The sequence below is a fragment of the Haplochromis burtoni genome, unplaced genomic scaffold, assembly GCF_018398535.1.
Source record: "Haplochromis burtoni strain Fernald_Lab_line unplaced genomic scaffold, NCSU_Asbu1 Contig_37, whole genome shotgun sequence".
Taxonomy (NCBI): domain Eukaryota; kingdom Metazoa; phylum Chordata; class Actinopteri; order Cichliformes; family Cichlidae; genus Haplochromis; species Haplochromis burtoni.
Window position 1 is genome coordinate 1,137,049 of NW_024582398.1, and position 20,106 is coordinate 1,157,154.

The following is a 20,106-nucleotide window of genomic DNA, read 5'->3' on the forward strand; positions in this document are numbered from 1 at the left end:
TGCTCTGTTGAGGGTGGGGCTCGATGGCGAACCTTTGGCCGCTCTGGTGGGGGGTTTATGGGGGACAAAAAGGGATTGGGACGGGGGGTAGATCTGAGCCCAGCATTGACCCGCTCCATCATCTCCTCAGTGAATTTCAGGTGTGGGGAGGAGGGAGAAAGGGAGGGGGAGGAGGGAGAAAGGGAGGGGGAGGAGGGTGATGGCCTGATCCCATCTACTGACAGGTGCCATGATGAAAAGATAATGAGTGTTATTCACATCTCCTTTTTAGCGGTCTCGATGTTATACCTGATCTGTGTTGATATTACACACCATCCTCAGAAGAATTATAGTTTAGTTAAAATTATAAGGTTGTAAGGGGTTTTTTTTGTTTGTTTTTTTCTCGTCAACTTTAATTTTTTTTTTAATGGATTTTAATGGATTGTTAACTTGCCCCCTGTGTACACCCTCTGTACATAATTAATTCTAAACTTTTCGAGCTATCATGTTTACATACAGGACAGAACAACCGTTTATGCACGTAACATAAACATAAACTTCTCAAGACTTTTTCATTTTAAATGAAGTTTTTAAATGCTAAATGTTAGCTTGTAGTGTGTTAATGTTATTATTTAGTTACATTCACAGTAAAAAGAGACTGGAATTACACATTAACGCCAACGGTCTTTTTCCCCACCTGGTATATTTCTTGAACATTCAGTCACTGGTTGTATGTTTAGATAAAACCAGTTTTGACAGCTCATGAATCATAATTGTTTAGGGAGTGACTTCTATCAACCTATGCATGGTTGCATAACATTCAAATCAACATTAGCTACTGAACCAATAGTTGTGTCTGAAAAACTGAAACCTGTATGGTCTGAAGTTGCACACTGGAGAACTATGACAAGGCATCTAATTGGTATCAACATACAGTAGAACTGGAAATTGAACTTCTCACTTTCCTTTTTCAATCTTGTAAGAATAATAAAATGTACAGTACTTTTTTTTTTAAAAAAAGGACTGTAACAGAGTGTTCAATAATGATATTTTCTAAAATAATTCCATTACTTTGTTGACTGATTCTCAAAAAATGTTCAGTTGGCGATTGCAATTCATGAGAGCCTTACTTTGATGTGTCAGTAATTATTAGTTTGTCAACTTTTCACTCAATGGCAAGGCGACCTTGAGCCAACTCAATGAAAATCTGAGTAAAAATCCATAATTTACACCTCGTGCTTTTGTAAACAGTACGCGAGTCAGACAGGTCTCGCAGACTGCATCACAAGTGCACAAAAGACAAAATCACAGTGACATACAGGTATCATCTGAATACATATTTATTAGATAAATATTAGGTCGTCACATCATCTAACTACATACAGTTCTGCAAGACTAAAAATCACAATTAGTTCCTTTATTTTCTCACCAGTTTAGAATATGAAATGATTGTACATACAATGTACAAACAGAGAGACAATGGCCACATTGCATGAATCACCTTAGGTTGTATAATTTTTCCAACTGTTCATGATATCAAAAATTGTACAAACTATGGATTGGTTACAATCTTCTGGACCCGTCCCTCCCACCGTGCTTCTCCCTCACCTCCGAGCAGTTTTCTTTGTAACCGTTTTTTTTATTGTTTGTTTTGCTTTATGTATTTTTTAATTTTTTAAATGTATTTGTTTTTTTAAGTTTTTAGCTTTAGCACCTCAGAGTATGCAGGTGACAGACTAGAACACTTAGGCTAAATATTACATGTAAAACATTGCTGTCCCAGTTCCCGTAACAAAAGAGGTGAAAGTATAATACAGAGTGGGAACAAAATGCTGAGCGATACCCACAGACACTAACTAACAAGTTTCATTTTCCATATTCAGCCACTTCCAGTAGAGGGGTTGCAAGCTTTTTATTATTCTGAAGAAACAATGCACATTCCCAGGGAAAATGAATACATTTCTGTTCACATGTCTCTATATTAATTTACATATATACAGGCATCCTTGGGATGTTTGACCTGGTCTTAAAATCCTTTCCAGGTCAAACTAGCGAACGTGCCCTTCCTTTCTGTTTTTTTTTTATTTTTAAATTTTTAAATTTTTTATTAACTCGTTTTCTTTTTTCAACTGTTTTTTCTTTTAAAACAACATCCCCCCAGAGAAATGTCCCTTTATTGTGATTGTGCAACTACAAATTAGGGGTGCTGCCTTTTTCACCAATTTGAAAAGAAGAAGAAAAAGACTGAAATGATAAAGACTTCCGTGGGATTGTTTAAAAGTTTCAATTCAGATCGCGAAGAATGAAAACACACCAGTGAACTGTTGAAAGCACAGACTTTTGATTTGATGTTTCCTTGTGACTAAAATATGAAACAAGTTAGGGCTCTGAATAGGAAAAAACAAATTCCTTTTATAACATTTAAAAATAATGCGTACATGAAATCAGGATGGTCGATTCAGCACAATGCTACAATTGAAAGAAATTGGATTTCTAGCCTTACAGATTAATAAGAAAACCAGTACAAAATAATTTACCAAGAACAAAGGGGGATAAAAATGTATATGGTCTCATGCTTTTTTAAAAAAGCCACATTTTTTCTATAACAAAAATATAAACAATATCATGAATTTCTTTAAAATATGGTTGTGATATATCTTTAAAATACCACTGACAATTAGCAACAATTATGATATTCACATAGCTCACTAATTACACTGAAAGCCAGCTGACACCACATAATTCGAAACCCATTACTGTTCAGCATCACTGACAAAGGTCAACATAAATTCATGAGCAGACAACATTGATCATTTTGAATCAATACATCGTAGCATGAGGGAAAATATTGCTTCGAACTGAGTGCAACATCTGAAAACTGAAACGATGATACACAAGCACTTTGAGCTGATGCAAGGAAGGGGACAACGAATATTAGGACATGAACAGGTGGGAAAGCGACTCGGGGGAAACGACGATGACCTGCGATAGCTTATGAAATGCTTGGGCTGGCTACGCCCCGGCGTGGAGACGAGACAGCCGTATGCTGGTTTGGGAGCATATGTGGTTAAGTTGGACGACTAATGATCGAAGGACAAACATTATCAAGATGATACAAAAATATTCACAATGATATTTACAGTACAATAGCATTTCTTAAAAAATAATACATTTGCATACAGAACAGCACTCTTTTTTTAACATTAAAATGAAAACAAATGTGGCAAAAAGAAAGAAATCTGCACCAATACTGCTTTGAAAACCACTTCTTGAACAGCAGTGATGGATAAACTGTCCTCTCCTTTATCTTTAAAACCAATATTACATCCAATCACGCTGACACACACACACACTCACACACTTTCAGTCTTTACAGGACCAAGCAAGCACAAACATTTCCATTCTCATCCCTCTAACTTTGGTGATGTTGAGCAGTTTCCCAAAAGGTTTATGTATAGTTTAATTGTGCAGCAACAATAAAAAAAACATAATAAACATAACACAGTATATGCAGCAAATACATGATAAATGTACTGCTGACATCAACATCATCCCTTCAATGTTAGTGTTAAATAAAATCATACTAAACCTGACAGAAAATCATAAAACAAGCAAACAAACAAGGTCTGTGGAAACAGCAACTGATAAAAACCACACTATCTTTTGTTATCACCACTTGGAACAGCACTAGACAAGGGCTTGGCACACATGCACTTTGTAGATTACTTAAACAACATCATTTAACCGGGAAGAGAGATGTAATTCAGTAAAACTGCTGACAAGAGAAACACGATGGCTCATGCAGAGCTGATGGAAGGAGTTATAGCAGGAAGCGACAAAGCAGGAGCGTCACAGGAACCCAAACTTCGCACGTTGTACCTTACGTTTCCAATGAAATCCCTTCTTTGTACAGGGGACAACAACTTTACAATATGTAGATGGACAGATATGCTACTCTGTTATGAATGTTGTTTGGTGTAATTGGGGCAATTTCTTTTCATTTTCTGCTGTCGAAACCAAAAAGGAGGGACATCTATGTGTTTAAAAAATAGCACAATCGTAGACAAAGTGGATGCCGATCAGTCCCAAAAATATTTTTTAAAATCTTGGCAGAGGAGCTAAAATTTGTTTTAGAAAAAACATTTTGTCAAAGATGGACACGTTGATCTTATTTTTTGTTTCTTTTTGGAAAGGCTGATTTTTGTGTTTTTGCGTTGTCAGAATCTCTTGTGCTTTTAAATGATGTGTGGTGGACAAAAAAGTGCGACTAACCAGACCAGTCAGGGAATGGAGCTGCGACACCAGGAAGCTGTGGCCTCTCAGATTGGAATAAGATAAAACGCACTGGCCAGATAGCGCAGGTTTTTTCAGTTATTTTTCTGTTTTCTTTACAGTGAATTCCTTTTTCTTCGGAAAAGGAAACAAAACACGAATAAAAAAAATGCTACAACGCGTTCCTAATAAGCACACATACACATGTGTGTGACATTTAAAAAAAAAAAAATCAACTGAGTATAGCTGCACAGTTCAAAGTTATCACCTCTGGGTGAGAGGGCAGGGAAAACCCTTGCCGTGTCTTTGAGTTATAACCTCTTTCAGTCAATCTGTGCTGGCGAATGAAAGTTGTACAAGAGGAAGAAGAGAAAGGGAGTGCATCTTTGTGTTTATCAAGTACTGAGTGACCGCCTTGGGTTCTCAGGGAAACTGCAGCAGTCAGTGATTATATGTTTCTGAATCGCCTCAGTTGTTTTCAAAGAGCGATAGAAGGTCATCGTTGCTATTGCTGGGGAGGTCTGGGGGATCCAGGTAGGACAACAGTTCATCTGGGTTAGCGAGCTCTGGAAGAAGCTGTATGGTAGAAGGAAGGACAACAAAAATTTGCTATGTAAGTATTCAAGGAATCTCCTTGCATCAACTGTTAAATATGTCAGATTACAGATGTGAAGATTCTGATTGTTTCAGAGGACTTACGTCTAAGGACGGCTCAGGCATGTCTGACCCTGCTTGGCTGTCCAAACTGCTGGAGGGGTTGAAGGCCAGGTCGCTGTGAGGGTGGTTGTTGGGGCCGGGCTGCTGTTGTTGTTGCTGTTGTTGCTGCTGTTGTTGAGGAGGTGGAGCTTGTCGTGAGGGCTGAGGAGGCCCGCTGTGGTGTAGCTGCTGCCCTGATTGGCTCCCAGGGTGTGGAGACGCGTGTAAACTCTGCTGCAGTGGACCATGCGGTTGGTCATTGCCAACAGAATGAGGTATCTGTAGAGAAAGAGAGGGGGAATAATTCAGAATAGCCATATACGTCTTTCAACCTGTTTCATTTTGTGACTGCTAACAACCTCCAACAAACACTTTAAATATAAAGCTAAAGCCATAATTTGGCTAGCTCAGCTAGCTTGGCTAACTTTATTAATATGTAAGTTATATGGAAGTGGAGCCAATTATTGGTAAGTTTAGTTATTCTGACTCAAGTTGCATATTTAATTTAGCTGTAGCCAGTAACTGTTTTTTATGCTAAGCTATGCTAACTGGTTGCTGCCAGTATTTTCCCACTTTTATAGATAGTCTATATACAAAGTAAAGCAAAAAGTATACATTATGTAACAAAATACAAAATATGACAGAGTCAGTATATTAGGAATTGTTGGTAAACTCACTGTGTCAGGCATATTGTGCGACAGTGGCTTGTCTTGTGCCATCAGGTTGTTGGGCATGTCAGGTGGGTGAGACAGCTGGGGACCATGCATGAAGTCATTCATCGACGTACCACCAGGGGTCCCGTGAGGGAAATCAAAGTTTCCATGGCTCTGGTAACTGTTGCCTAGACACAGACAGAACATGTTTAAAATTTTTTGTTGTTGCTCTGCTTTGTTTGCATAATTCTGGGTGCTACTGTACTTTTTGTACGTGTTTGAGCTACCTTGGCTTCCGTATTCGCTGTTATTGCTTCCTTGCCCAGAAGGAAGCGATGGGTATGGTGAGGGTCCGGGGCCAAGCTGAGCTATCATCTCCATCACATTAGGCATGATCATCTGGCTGGGACTCATCGTCTTAAACCTCTTTGCCAGCGGTCCATCTGGATCTTCTTTTATGTGAATTTCTGATTTTATAGCCACCGGCCGCCAACTACACGTCGGGTCAATTGTCACTTCCTCAAACTCAGAGCTGATAAAATGTAGATGAAATCAAATAGTTAAGTTAAAAGAAAAATACATATGCATATAAGATTGCACTGATGTTCCTATTTCTGCTTACTTTTGAATAGCATTCAGGATTCCCCACATGTACTGGTCCACCTCGAGTCCTTCTAACAACGCAGTTTTACTGAGGAAAAAAGAGAAATAGTATTTAAGAAAAAGTCATCTAAATAAGGCAAGTGCATGTACTCCTTAGCATTTTAACTCCTTAGACATACTTGCATACAGGACATCGCCATGTTCCCCGCTCACAGTTCAGTTGTAAATATGATTCCAAATCAAAACACTGCAAGAACAAGAAAATAGATTTTTTGAATGTATATTTCTATTTGTTTGTCACTGTTACTGTGATGGTGTATCCTTGAAGTCTTACCTGAACATGTTTGCAGTCATGCCCTCTTGCTGGAAGCTGTATTCGCCGGAAGGTGATTGGACATTTGAGCGAAACCTTGATGGCTGTCTGCTCCACGCCATCCTCCCCGTTTAATGTGGTATTGCCCGATGACGCTGCCACGCTACTGAAGTTCCTCTTTACTGTGAGGCAGGAGAAGAAACACAGTGAGTAAACAAGTACAGAGCAATGAGGACATAAGGGTGCAAAATGAATGTGAATACCTTTGGTGATGCAGTGCTCTGCAGGCAGAAGCCTCTTCTTCAGTAAGCCTTGGAGGACAGAGCGAACTGAGGGCCGATGGACCAGTTGTAGCACAAACAAGTGCGACTGGGGGGAAAAAACATCTAAGTGACTATCAAAGACATTCTCCTAAGGTGTATCTGTTTTATCCATTCTTTACTGTTTGATCAGTTGTGTAAAAAAAAAGGAGACATGACAGATCCCTTTTGTTATTTTCTTTCTTTTAGCATTAAATATCATCTGATGGGAAACATTTTGCATTTGACTTGAGTGGATTTGTATGAACCTGTTTATTTTTTTCATTAGCTCTGGAAATGTGTGTACTCACACAGCAGCAGGCAGTGACTGTGATCTGGATCGTGTTCCTTCCAGGCTGGCATACATGTTTCAAGTGCAGGGGTTTGTGGGAGGTCTTGTTGTCTCCCCGCTCGATTGTGAGCGGCGTGGCGTTGACGCTGACTTGGACAGATGCCGGCCAGTTCGTGTTCATCTGACGGTCTTCGTGGTGGTAGCACTTAAACTGCAGCTCCAGGTCCGACCTGCACAGATAAAATATAAAGCGGTTACGGTTATGGAGGGTTACTGTATGCAATACATGAGTTAGAATAACGGGAATTCATTCTCACACATTAACAGGGAAATTCTTTGAGGTAATATATAACATTAATTGGATCCTAAACTTAGGATATAATCTCAGCTTGGCAGCAGGAGAAATCCTCATATTAGGACTCTTGACTTGAATTGACTTTTACTTAAGATAGTGATGAAGGAAATTGCAATACTCCAGAAAATTCTGAAAATTAATGCCTTAATGATCCTTACTTGTCACGTTCCTGGGAAAAGGGTTTTTTTTTTTTTATCTAATGTTCTTGGCAAGTAATTAAAATTAATAAGAGAATATTTACAGCCTAAAAGACCCATATAACTGTTAAAGTGGATGGGGGAAAAAAGCAGTAGCACATAAATATGCGTTACCTCCACATGAGTGTCTGGTGTACAGAGGGCCGTAAATGGAAGACGTGGTTGCTGACAGCCAGGTTATGTTCTAGCCTGAAGGGCTCTAGGACTACTCCATCCCGCACTGGGAACGTCAGACGCAGTTCCTCGTTGTGGCTTGCTGTTTTTGGAGATAAGAACCAACCTTAAATCACAGACTTAAAAAAAAGTTTAAAACGCTTGAACTTACTGTTCATTGATTAATTACTGACCTGGTGGGGGAGGGAGTGCGGTGATATTTGGTTTAATGTCAGGAGGGAAGGGTGGCTTCACATCCTGGTTTGGCGACAGGTACGGCGGGATGTTACTTCCTGGTGTCATTGGAGGAGTAGGGTTCCCTGGCACAGGCGAGTGAGGGTAGTTCCCAACTGGCCTTGGAGGCTATATAAAACACAAATTGAGTTGTAAATCAACTACCGGTACTTAAATCACTAAAGAGTACATTCAAGTATAATGTAATTTTAAATTTTAATAAACTGGTACCAAAGTAGACTTACCCCATTCATATTTCCCTGGTTGTACTGATATCCACTCCCAGAGAAGTTATTTGTTTGGCCATTGAAAGGTGGCTCTTGCTGTGATTTTAATTAAACAAATAATTTGTCAAATTTACACCATTAGTAGCTAAAAAAAATGTCAGTGAGACTTTGATAAAACTGCATATACAATATGAAATACACCATCACATTTTTATTGAATAGCTTTAACACTGCACCTTATAGTACTGGCCTATGGCACCACTGGGTGGTGGGTATTGGCCTTGCAGCTGCTGTCCTGGCATCCTCGGGCCAGGGTAGTTGGGGGATGGCAGCGGCCTGGAGGCATTTGGTGTGGGATATTGGCCCTGCTGGTTAGGGAACTGGTTGTTTGGTCCATACTGCTGCCCACCATAGTTTGGCTGTGGAATCAGTGACCGGGACATACATTCAGCATATAGCAACGGAGCTACATATTTAAGGTGACACTGTTGAATCCACTCACCTCCCCTGGGTACGGTCTTTTTATGCCTTGCATACCCATGCCCTGAGCCCGAGGACCTGCATAGCCTTGCTGAGGCATTCTTTGACCGTGTGCCCCAAAAGGCCCCATGCCTTGGCCCCTGGGTTGGTTCATTCCCATTGGAGGCCCGCTCATGTTGGATGCATTCATGCCTGTGCCCATGTTTCCAGGAAGGGATGGAGGGCCGCGGGGTCCTGGCTGGTTCATGAACTGACTGTTGTATGCCTGATTTGGCCCCATCTGGAAAGAGGAACTCATCTGAAAGACAAAAAGAATTTGATCAACCACCTCAGACTTGACTGTCAATATTACGCAGTTTCTGTTGAATCAAAAGATTTTATAGATAACAAACAAACAAACAAAAAAACTCCACCAGAAAGAAACAAAATGGTATCAGAGAAACAGTTTGTTTGCTTCTGTTGCAAATAAATGTGGTACTCCAGCTTGCTATTGTTAGCATTAAAGGAATAGAGCCAAAAGTCAAAGTTGATGAATTCTAAGTAGTCTCACACGTGCACAAAAGGCAACAGTTTATGCTATCAGTTTGTGCGTCATCCTACCGGTCCATATTGGTTCATGTCCTTATTCTGGGTTTCCTGCAGGGCAGCTACAGTTGCTGTTGCAGTGGCAGTTGCGGTGGCAGCAGCAGCAGCAACTGCAGCTGCGGCGGCAGCAGCGGCAGGCTGGGTGAAGTCAGAGGGAGGACGGGAGTGCGGAGGGATGCCCATTCCACCGGGTCCAGGATTCGGCCCTCCAGGGTAACTATAAGAATAAGCAAAAATATATTAAAGAAGTTCTAGAGAAGAGAATTAATTGAAGTAATTGTCTGAATTAGTTCTTTAAGCATTTTTAATCACTCCAGTGACCATCAGCAATCCATCTACTGGTTACTTACTTGCCACCAAAGCCTCCTCCTCCAGGGTAGTTGGGTCGACCGTACATCCCCTGCTGCATATAGGCCGGGTTTGAGTTGCCTTTGTTGGGGAACTGCTGCTGCGGACCGGGAAACTGAGGAGAGTTCATACCTGGAGTGTTACCAGACATACCCGAGGCCATAGGGTTACCACCAGGGTTCATGGGATTGTTGCTGTTGGCCATGGGATTCCCCAACACCTGTTACACATTAGGAATAGAGGGAAAAACACATGTAAATGTTTCACTGATTTCAGATGAGGTTCAATTCAGAATACCACTGCCAAATACACAAATCTGCAGGTGGTATTATTACAGCTATTAAATATAAAGACTTGGAACAGGCACATTTTTACTCTCAAGCAAAAAGGGGATCTCACCTGGCTCTGGGAAGTGTTGGTCACACCCCACACGGTGGTCACCACAGACACTGAACCGGGAGGCTGGTTGGTGTTTTGCTGCCAGGGAACTGAGTCATAGGGAAAAGACCCATCTCTGCAGGGAATAGAAAACACATTTCACTTAAGCAAAACAAAATGGTTTGCCAAGCAGCACAAGTATTTACAGTATAGTTCTAGTAAGTATGTTTGCAACTGCTGAAAGACAGGAAAAGGCAAGTTATGTGGTTAAGCTTAAAAAAATATGAATGCGTCTTCTTCTTCTTGAAAGGCAAATGGTTGAGTTACTGTTTGCCACTATTGACTGTGCTATATGCAGTTTGTCTGGCAGTTTGTCTAGCCACTGATCCATAAGGAACAACGGGCCTCACACAGAGAGGAAGGGCTTTCCCCAAGGGCCCAGTCTGTCTGTTCGCATACCCAACACACACAAACACATCTCACACACAAGCCAAAAAGCACAGCAGTGAACACTGACCCATGTGAGAGGCTGGGCTTCATGGAACTCATGGGGGGCTGCATGGGCACTTTTCCTGGAGGCTCGTTCTGCCTGTTCTTCTGGTGACGGAGGAGGAGGAGGCGTCCAAGCTCCTCACACCACGAGGAGAGGAGGGCTGGAAAGAGAGCAGAGTACATAAGTACTGTTGGAGACCTGTTAGAAATAACTACAGAGGTACCACCCTACTATTGCAAGCACTTAAGAACAAAAAAAGCAAAAAACTTCTGAGCAAAAGTTCATGTTAAAAATCCAAAAAGCAATGGCCTGACTGGAAAAAAAGTGCACAAAAATAAATATGCATTGTACCCTATGGCACAACTGTGGAGCTATATTCTGTGCAAGGTACCTGCAAAATGGAACAAGCAAACAGTATGTAACAGTGCAACAACATTAAACACAAAGACATCCTATCATTCATGAGATGTGAAAAACAATGTTTGCTCAAGAGTGATATGTTTACAGGTTGTTATGATTTATTTATTTACTAAATAAATTATTTATTTCAAAATTAGGGCGGTTTATTTTCTGGCACTTGTAGTTAGTGAATAAGCATATTTCATGTGAGGGAAAACAGGAGTGTTTGGGGGAAATGCACTAAACAGCTTATATTCATACCTCACACAAGTGCACACTGGGGCCATTGATTTATATCAACTGTGCTTATATTTACACTAATACTCACATAACCACACCTAAATGTCATTGCATAAATAGCCATGTGCGACCCACATGCACAGGCTCTGCTATTTAAAATATTTTTATCCTGTTACTTTTTGTTCAGTTTTATTTAGTTTGAAAAGTCTACCCGTGGACAGAATTTTAAATCATGATTGTGTATGTTCTAAGAAATGTTGGAATATTTTAAGAGCCCAAAGCCTGTACCTTTAAGCTGCAATATAAAGGATCAGCCTAAATCCTGCATGCCACTGTAGCTCATGGCCACTAGGGTTCACTCTGGGCCTGCAAATGAATTCCAGTCCTTCCCTTCTCCCCACCTACCTACCACTTGGTTAGGTAGCTACCACAGAGTGCGTTTGATCGAATCATATGCTTTTCATCTGCAGTGCATGTGTTTGTACTGTGCCAACTACAAAAGACTCACTTTTCCCTTTTCTCTCCCTCTCACTTCCTCTGCCTCCTTCTAGCCTCTCTCTGTGGCTGTCTGAGGAGAAAGGGAATGTGGATTCAATCAAAGAGCAGGGCAGCCACCTCCTCTTATGATTCACAGCACTTCTAGGCTGAGTAAGGAGCGGGAGGGGTGGGTGGGTGAATCAGAGTGCTTGGTGATTTCAGCTGCGGTTCGCGCAAAAAAGCCACGTCAATATGACAGCAGACAGTGCGCGCTGTCCTCGCAGGCAGATGCACCCTGCTGCCACATGCAAGGGTGGGCTGCCACATATTACACGCACATACACACACATACAGATGCAGACGCACAACGGAGAAACAACCGAGATTAAAAATAAAGAAAATACAGAAGGCTGAATGAATCACCGAGAGAGGAGACATCAGTCTAATGGGGCTGATAGGAAGGAGGAACAAACAAAAGCTTCTGACTCCCATCACAAACATGGCAACCCAGACATCTGACCACACATGGCTGCTTGCAAACCGTACAAGCTTACCAGCACACTCAGACAAGGAAAGAAACAGCACGAGCTTATAATAACACACACACACACACACAGGCGTAAAATAAATAGGACACAAGATGTCCTCTGAGTGTGGCGAATTTTCCGAGGACAAAACTGAGTTTCTGCTTCGACACACAAACACACACCTTCTCCTCTCAGAGCACTGCACCCCAAAAGGCACCTCCTATCCTTTCATTTGAACACTGAGCACACCAGCCTCACTCTGTGTAAAGATGAGGGCTGGAATACAAAAGACATGTACAGATGGTGCCAGCAGTCTCCTTGCTTCTCCCTCTCCTCTCCCTCCCACTCCTTTAAAAGCAGCACGGGGCTCAGGCACAGAGGCAGCTGGGTTTTTCCTCTTTCCCACCCGTTCACGCTCCCTCTCTTTTTCTCTCCTCCTCCTCCCCCTCCTCTTCTTGGCAAGGCAGGTGCCAGGAGACAGGCTGTGCTGTTCCTCCAGAGAATTGATCTGACTTTACCACGGCTGTGCTTTAGTTGACGGAAAAGGCCGCTCAGGTGCACTTTCTGCTAAAAGCATCACGCTCAAAGGTAAAGGCGCAGATTCCTGAGTTACTTTTAATTTGATAAAAACCGGATCCAAGTGTGGCTAATAGGTTTACGGGTTTCACATCTATGTTAGTACGTCCTGCAGTGTTTTTAACAGCACCCTCCCTCTCCTCAGACCCCCTTCTGATGGAGAGAGTTTTCAATTCAAGGGCCTGGCGACCAGCCAGCATGTTACAGCTCAATTAGGTCCCATTATTCTCTTCCAACAAGGGGTAACTTGCACTTCTTCTATGTTGATAAACATGTCTCCACAATTTATCCCATAGCTGTGCCACTGTGGGGCCGTCTGGATAAGCAGACAGCGTCCCTGTTTCACGCCGAGGCCGACATCAACAGCCGCAGGACATAAACAACAACCGTGTGGAACATAGCAGAAAGATGACAATACATCGGCTATCTGAGAGAAACAGGAAAAAAAAAAGAGAGAGAGAGAGAGAAGGAATCACAAGTGTTGCCACTTAAAGAATTATTCTACCCCATCATTAGATAAAGGGCTTATCTCTGCACAAAATTACCACCTCCACTAAGCACCAACCGGTTTAAAGGAGAAGCCCTGTCATTGACTCAGAGGATAAACTTCAGGTTTCAGATGACGGGAGGAGGAACAGCCAACTCGTTTCTCTTCAGTCGCTCCCTCCTACTCGTCCTACACCCAAACACGGCTCAGGACAGTGCAGATGAGGAACACAAAAGGATTACTGTTTCTCCTCTCCACTCCTCCCACAGACGGCCCTTCAATAGACTCATCTGTCTCCCTCTCTGAGAAGAGCCAAATCTGGAGATAATTGTCTCAGGTGTTGCACTTCCAAATCTCAAAGACCATTCTGGAGTGAATCAAACTGGCATTTTGTGCTAGAGAGCGTCCTTCTGCCATGTTTACATTGGTCTCCCTGGCGGCAATGAGTCTCTGCCTTCCATAAGGAGACAAGGCTATCCTGTTTGCCTCGTAGATGGTCCCAGGGGCCCAGCTGAGTCTGAGCCGTATTGATATTCTGGTGCTCAGCTGCCCAGCCTGATGGTCAACCATGGCGAAGGGTGGTAAACGCATCTGCTGGGACTAGATGGGTGGTTCAGTGATTGGGTCTGCAGCTTCCAGCTTCACTTGCTGTCATAAAGCCCCAGGGAGACATGACAAATGACATGGACTGCATCCCTGACAGTTGTTCAATGCTCTATCCAATGATAGCCTAATGCTCCCCCAACCTTCCATCCATGGCCCATGCAGACACGCGGCAGAGAGATAAACTGTGCTGATTAAACACTCTGATTTGGGCTCTGCCGTGCTCTCCCGAAAACAAAGAGCTTTTAATAAAAGGTCAGTTAACCCAGATTGCAACATTAATATTTTTGTCATTTGACTGCAAATTTAGATGTTCATCTTTCGAGATATCTGTATGGAGGTTGATAGAATTTATTTTGTGCTGCTAAAAGATTCTTAAAATTTTGCTCATTTCTAAGAGTTTCATGTATCAGTTTGCTGTAGGCAACAAGGCAGCTATATAGGCATGTGTTAAAAAATGACAGTGACTACCATATACTGTTATGTAGGCCAAGTGGCTGCACTGTAGTACCTTAACATGTGACTATCAGTGCTAGAGAGATCTCAATTAAAATTTCAATTGTAAGGTTGTGTGTAAAGTTATTTGCTTTTTGGGACATTAGCTTATTTTTAAGGTCTACTTTCTTTCTGCACTAACAAGGTAATTAAACAAAATATTCTAACACAGTTAAACCAATAAAGGTCGGTTATTTAGTGAGTTAGCTTGCTGCTAACCAAGCTAGCCAGCATTACCTTCTAATCTCAGTTTAGTAAACCGTATTGATTTTACACAGTACATTTCTAGCCATATTCACCACGTGCAGAGCTTTTACACCATAAGGCATTTTCCCATTCACACACGTGTATACGGCACATTATTCTATGCATCAGAAGCAATTTGGAGTCCAGCATCTTACTCAAGGACACACTGACATGCAGACTGGAGGATTCAGACATTGAAACGTCATCTTTCCACTTGCACAGCTGCCCCACTGTAGCCACCACAGTGGTGATGCCCGTGCCTGACATACCATGGACTCATCTATAAATACAACACAGACCAATCAATTTACAAAATCTGGAAATAAACTCGGCAGATGTTCCTGTGTCAATATCATTCATCCAGTAAAATCATCCCCAACGCAAAGCTTCTGCCCGCCAGACAGTACCAACTTACCAACTGTCACTCATATTACAAAGTAAGTCAAAGTATGCAAAAACAAATACCGTGATGAATAATAATATTAAATTAATAAGAACAAAATACATCTTTTCTTGCAGTTGCTACTGGATGGCAAAAACTTCCATGCAGACTTCATGTATGCTACAGACATTAACACTGTATGTCATTACACAGTGTATATTAGTGCTTTTAAGAAATTGTTAAAAAATAAAAAAAATTGAGCACCATAATGATTAAGGACCATGTGCTACAAGGGAGAATATAACCTTAAACACATGAATAGCTGCTATTACAAAGGTCACCCCTACACTTGCTGCTGCCTCAAGAATAGTTTCCTCTACTCCTTTTCATTTTCTACCTCCCTCCTTTTCCTTCCATTATTGGCAGGGCACTGCAAGGGAGGCAGCAGGTAACGCAGATGCCAAGAGTTTCTATGATCCTCATCCGCACCCGTTCTCTGCCTCCCCCTCCCTCTGCTCTGTATGTAATAGACACCTGCTCCCTTGTCAACCCTGGAGTCCCACCTGGCATTGTCCCACATGGTTTGGTCACTAACTTCCCCACAAACGCACAGCACATATCCTGTCATCACGTCAGAGTCACATTAACGACAGTACTTCCTCGCTTATTCCCTTATTAGCCATAAGAGTGAAGTCCAATTTTCGCAGTAAACCTGTCGTAGAGAATCACGACCCCTAAATGGCTTGTTTGAAGACGTTTAGCCAGAAGGGCTGAAAGGAGAACAAAGACCATGAGCAAACTAACAAGAGCAGCTCTAGTGGGCTGCACTCTTTGGTTTCTGAGAGCGCTCTATTCACATTCGATTCCGCCCACCCTCCCTCCTCTGCCCAGAAAGGATTGAATGGACACAAGCCTCCTGCAGGCCAAAGTCAATTAAAAGAAGACAGAGTCTAGGGAGCCCCGGTATCCCTGGTTACTGAAAGCACCTAAGAAGCCATGCAAAACAACCACGTTTAGTTTTAGCCAAAGAATCCCTCACTTATGTGCCTCATGTAGGTTTCCCAGAACTATAAAACTCTGGGATTTTCTTCAACATATGTATGGAAAACTACATGAATAAGTAGTTGCTATGGCGTCGCTTATGAAGGCCCAGTCACCGCTGAGCTCTCCTGCGTAAACTGCAAGCTGCATCGTAAATCATCTCCCGCTCTGCCTGACATGCACACAGTAACCAAAGAGCCACGGATGCCAACCTGGCAGGCATCAGGTCTCTCTTTGTCTTCACACAGATGCCACGAATTATTCATTGATGCCAATTTGATAATGAAATGGAAGCGACATGTTCGTCATGCAGGCTTTTTCACCAGCAAGGCGAGTGTATAACAGGTTACGGACCTGTCACCCCACGACAGGCCAGAAGATTGCTACTTGTTCATCCATGTCTGGATAATTAGGTAGAAGCTCACAGGTGAAACACCTTAAACACATGGTGCACATTTCACTCCCTTAAACTGTTGACATTAGAGGCAAACTCGAAATGGGGGCTGTCAAACTAGTTTGAGATTTTAAATTTGGGTGGCTATGCAACATATTTGAGGGTTTTCATAAACCCGATGAGGTGGGGATGATGTATAAAGTAGGCACATGTTGGTATCATGGCTGCTACACGGCATCAAAGTTAAGGGGCGATTTCACATGACTGCTATGCATCTTTCATTGAAAGATGAAAGTTAGTGTTAGCAATGCAAGATCAGCTTTGATGTGGATTGAAAGTATTAGTGCTAACAGCTATAAAACAGCATGTCTGTGTAGGCCAGACAACTGCCTCCTGTCTGTACCTCATCTTTTTTTTCTTACATTATTCCCTCTGCCACTCTCCCTCTCGGTAATATTGGAGTCTTGTCAATGAGTACTTAGGCCCGTTGCCTCACGGGGAGCCAGACTTGCTGGCTAGGTTTTATGGCCCATTTCAGAGCTGCCCTGGCTTAAATACAGCCTCCTGCTGGCCACATGGCCACAATGTCGTGCCATGTCCATCCGGCGAAGTGAAGAGGGGGGGACGCTTGGACTCCCGCCAAAAAGGTTTTACTGAGGCCACAAGCATATGTGGCCATGTGGAGGCAGGAAGACAAGGAGGTTGCTGTTTTAACATCCTGTGTTCCTTAATGTCCCACCAATGGTGCTGTAGTACATTTAAAAACAAAAAGTTTATAATAAAATATCCAGCTAACCTCTTTGACATGCAAATGTATAGAAAATATAGAAAATGCAGGAAATTTAAAACATGTATCTTCAAAATAATAGCAGTGCTCTCAGATTTCAGATAAGGATTTTCAGATAGGATTATGATTTAGGACTAACTGGATGCCAACTGGAACAAGATACAATATATGCCACAAGCTCCAGATGATTAATGCAGATCTCATCAGTGGGACTGTCATTTCTTGGTCATGGTAACACAGAAACCAACCCTTGCCTAAGCAGGGCAGTGTTTTAAAAGATAATCTCCTTTGGCACATGCAACAAATCTCTTCCATTTAAAACAGGGCACGCCATTCAGTGTCTCTTTTAAGCATGAAGGTGGAAATCTAGCATTGCACCCCCTGCTGAGGATTAGTACTCTATGCATTAAAGCCAAACATCTCCCCAGCTTCAGTGTTTAGTCTGTTAAAATATACATTAAGCTGATTGGCAGCAAAACTCCTCCCAAACCTACATCTTTATGTCTTAATGTGGGAGTTAAGGTCTGGCAACAAAAGTGCCTGAGGTCAAGTTTTTAGCTTTTTTGAATAACTGTTCTTAAGATCTGTCACAACTAAAAACGTGGACATTTTTTTTTTAAATTAATCTTGTGCTATAAAAATCAACATTTTGTTAAAGTCACACTTGCATTGCATGGCTGCTTAGCCAGGAACAAATATACAGGACTAGATTATTACACAGTTATAATGCTCAAATTTTATGCTATTGTATTGTGCTGTGTGAATAAGTTAACTAAACTGAAGTCTCAAGACATGCTAACTATGCCGAAATTGGTGGAAATCAAAGCAAATATGCAGAAGAAAGAAAAGTAAAACAGCAAATATGTTTATATTACTTCTAGTTAAAGTAATTACAATTTGAAAACAAGTAAGATCCAGCAAATGATGGAAATCCTCTTTATTCGATGAAACGCATTTCACTGACCAAAAATGGCCAATATACCAACAGAGTGTTGATCTAACTGTAGAGTTCTCCAATCAGATTATCAGTTGAGCAGACCTGCAGAGAAGCAGCTTACAGGGGCCAGACTGTTTCCCCAAGCAACAGGCTGCTATTAACAAAGGCCCAGCCTTAAGCCCTTGTCTACAATGATACTAATTAGCAATGGAGCAGATGTGCCTGGAGTTGTGCCCACCTCAGGGTGCTGGGCATGGCCGGCAGTGTCGCGACTGCATTCGCTGGTGGCTGATTCACCTGTGACCTTTACACAGTAGGCCTGGGGTCAAAGCTTCTTTATAAATACAGTAGAAGCTGACACTAGTGGAACCTGGGTCTGGTCTTGGCACCCCTCTAGGCTCATTAGAGACTTCCATATGTGCAACAGATCAGGATTTGAATAAAAAGCCCCCTCGTGATAAACATTCAAGCCAAACGGAAACAATGAAACTCAAACCTGATCCAAGCTGACATTATTCTGACACCGAGTGCTTCTTGGTCTTTGATGAATTTTTAAAATATTATACAGTGCTGTCTTGAGCCACCCCTTATTTCTTTATATTTTGCTAGGAAAATGCAAAATGGGTCCTGTGATTTACTGACACATTTACATGTACATGGAAATAGAGTACACAGGGCAATTCTAACAAGCTTGTAAGTCAATACTTGGTATGGCCACCTTTATTCTTTAACACAGCCTCTTATGCAAGCTTCCTTATAATTTCTCTGGGAAGTCTTCTGACAGCTTCTGGCGTTCTGACAGTGGGCTGTCAGAACTCTTAATGTTAATTAAGAGTGTGAGCAGACTTCTCCCATACAGTCATTCTGTCGCTGCTATTGATTGGCTATGTTGCTGCTATTGCTACTGACTGTGTCTTGTCCAATATCTTGGCAGATGTGCAATTGCCATCCCTATCTTTAATGACCATGGCCCTTCCACCTTTATTTATTATATTATATTATGATGCCCTTGTATACACCCCCACAATGTTTCCTGTAACTTATACATAGTGGAGTTTTTTTTTTTTTTGCACCTTTGTGGTCTTGTTATCTAATTTCGCTGTGCAGGCAACTGTACAATGACAATAAAAAAAGTTCAAGGTCAAGTTCTAGTTTTCCAGGCTTTCTGAAGGATAATCCTGTAGCGCTTCTATGGATGTGGACTATCTTTTGTTGCATTCTCTGAGAAGATGATCGCAGGTTTAATACATTAATAGTGTGTGTGGGATCATTGTGATGATGAAAAATGAAGCCAATCAGACACTTTCTATATGATATTTTACAGTATATAAAAAAATCTGATGCTACTTTTCTGCATCAGTTTTGACAAGAGCTCCAAAACCACTGACTGAAATGCAGCCCCAAACATGACAGAGCATCTACCATGCTTTACATATGGCTCAAGGCACTCACTTTTTACCTCTCCTTAGACCTCCTCAGTACATATCGAGGAAAATTTGAACCAAAAATTTCAAATCTGGATTCATTATTACATAAAACCTGTTGCCACTGATTTTCAGTCCAGTTCTTATGTAATTTGGCCTCCTTTCCTTAAGAATGACCTCTTGGTAGCTACCCTTCCACAAAGACTATTTCTGATGAGATTTTGGTGAACTGTAGATGGATCAACTGAAGTGCCAGATGGATCTCTCAGGTTCTGTGTCTGGTCTTTGCTGGATTTTTCCCTATTTCTTAAGGACATGACTTTCAGATACTGTTCACCTGCTGCAGATTTGTAGCCGTGCCACTTCTTCCTTTGCCCTTCATTTATCCAGTATCCTCAAACTTTTTAAGGACGCACTGCACACCATGTCAAGTTTTTGGGTAATAGGTCTTTAGGAATCAGCTTGTTGATGCCAAAATACTTCTTTATGTCTATCAAACAGTTTTCTTTACATTCAACTAAAGAAATGGCAACA

General features: G+C 41.7%; 1 protein-coding gene across 5 annotated transcripts in view; it reads right to left on the reverse strand.

Moving 5' to 3' along the window:
• Positions 1-1,303: 1,303 nt before the first annotated feature.
• The window catches only part of LOC102310819 (zinc finger MIZ domain-containing protein 1), a 109,201-nt gene continuing 90,398 nt past the window's right edge, over positions 1,304-20,106 (reverse strand). For all 5 annotated transcript variants that reach the window (XM_005919588.3, XM_005919586.3, XM_042219731.1 and 2 more), the window contains 18 exons: positions 10,582-10,717; positions 10,086-10,200; positions 9,689-9,906; positions 9,354-9,555; positions 8,776-9,051; positions 8,510-8,692; positions 8,292-8,369; positions 8,007-8,175; positions 7,774-7,915; positions 7,127-7,337; positions 6,780-6,885; positions 6,538-6,698; positions 6,383-6,450; positions 6,223-6,291; positions 5,888-6,132; positions 5,625-5,788; positions 4,951-5,226; positions 1,304-4,827 (listed from right to left, as the gene is read on the reverse strand). In XM_005919588.3, coding sequence (XP_005919650.1) covers positions 4,720-4,827; positions 4,951-5,226; positions 5,625-5,788; positions 5,888-6,132; positions 6,223-6,291; positions 6,383-6,450; positions 6,538-6,698; positions 6,780-6,885; positions 7,127-7,337; positions 7,774-7,915; positions 8,007-8,175; positions 8,292-8,369; positions 8,510-8,692; positions 8,776-9,051; positions 9,354-9,555; positions 9,689-9,906; positions 10,086-10,200; positions 10,582-10,717 — 2,927 coding nt within the window. In that variant the 3' untranslated portion in view covers positions 1,304-4,719. The remainder of the gene's footprint in view (positions 4,828-4,950; positions 5,227-5,624; positions 5,789-5,887; positions 6,133-6,222; positions 6,292-6,382; positions 6,451-6,537; positions 6,699-6,779; positions 6,886-7,126; positions 7,338-7,773; positions 7,916-8,006; positions 8,176-8,291; positions 8,370-8,509; positions 8,693-8,775; positions 9,052-9,353; positions 9,556-9,688; positions 9,907-10,085; positions 10,201-10,581; positions 10,718-20,106) is intronic.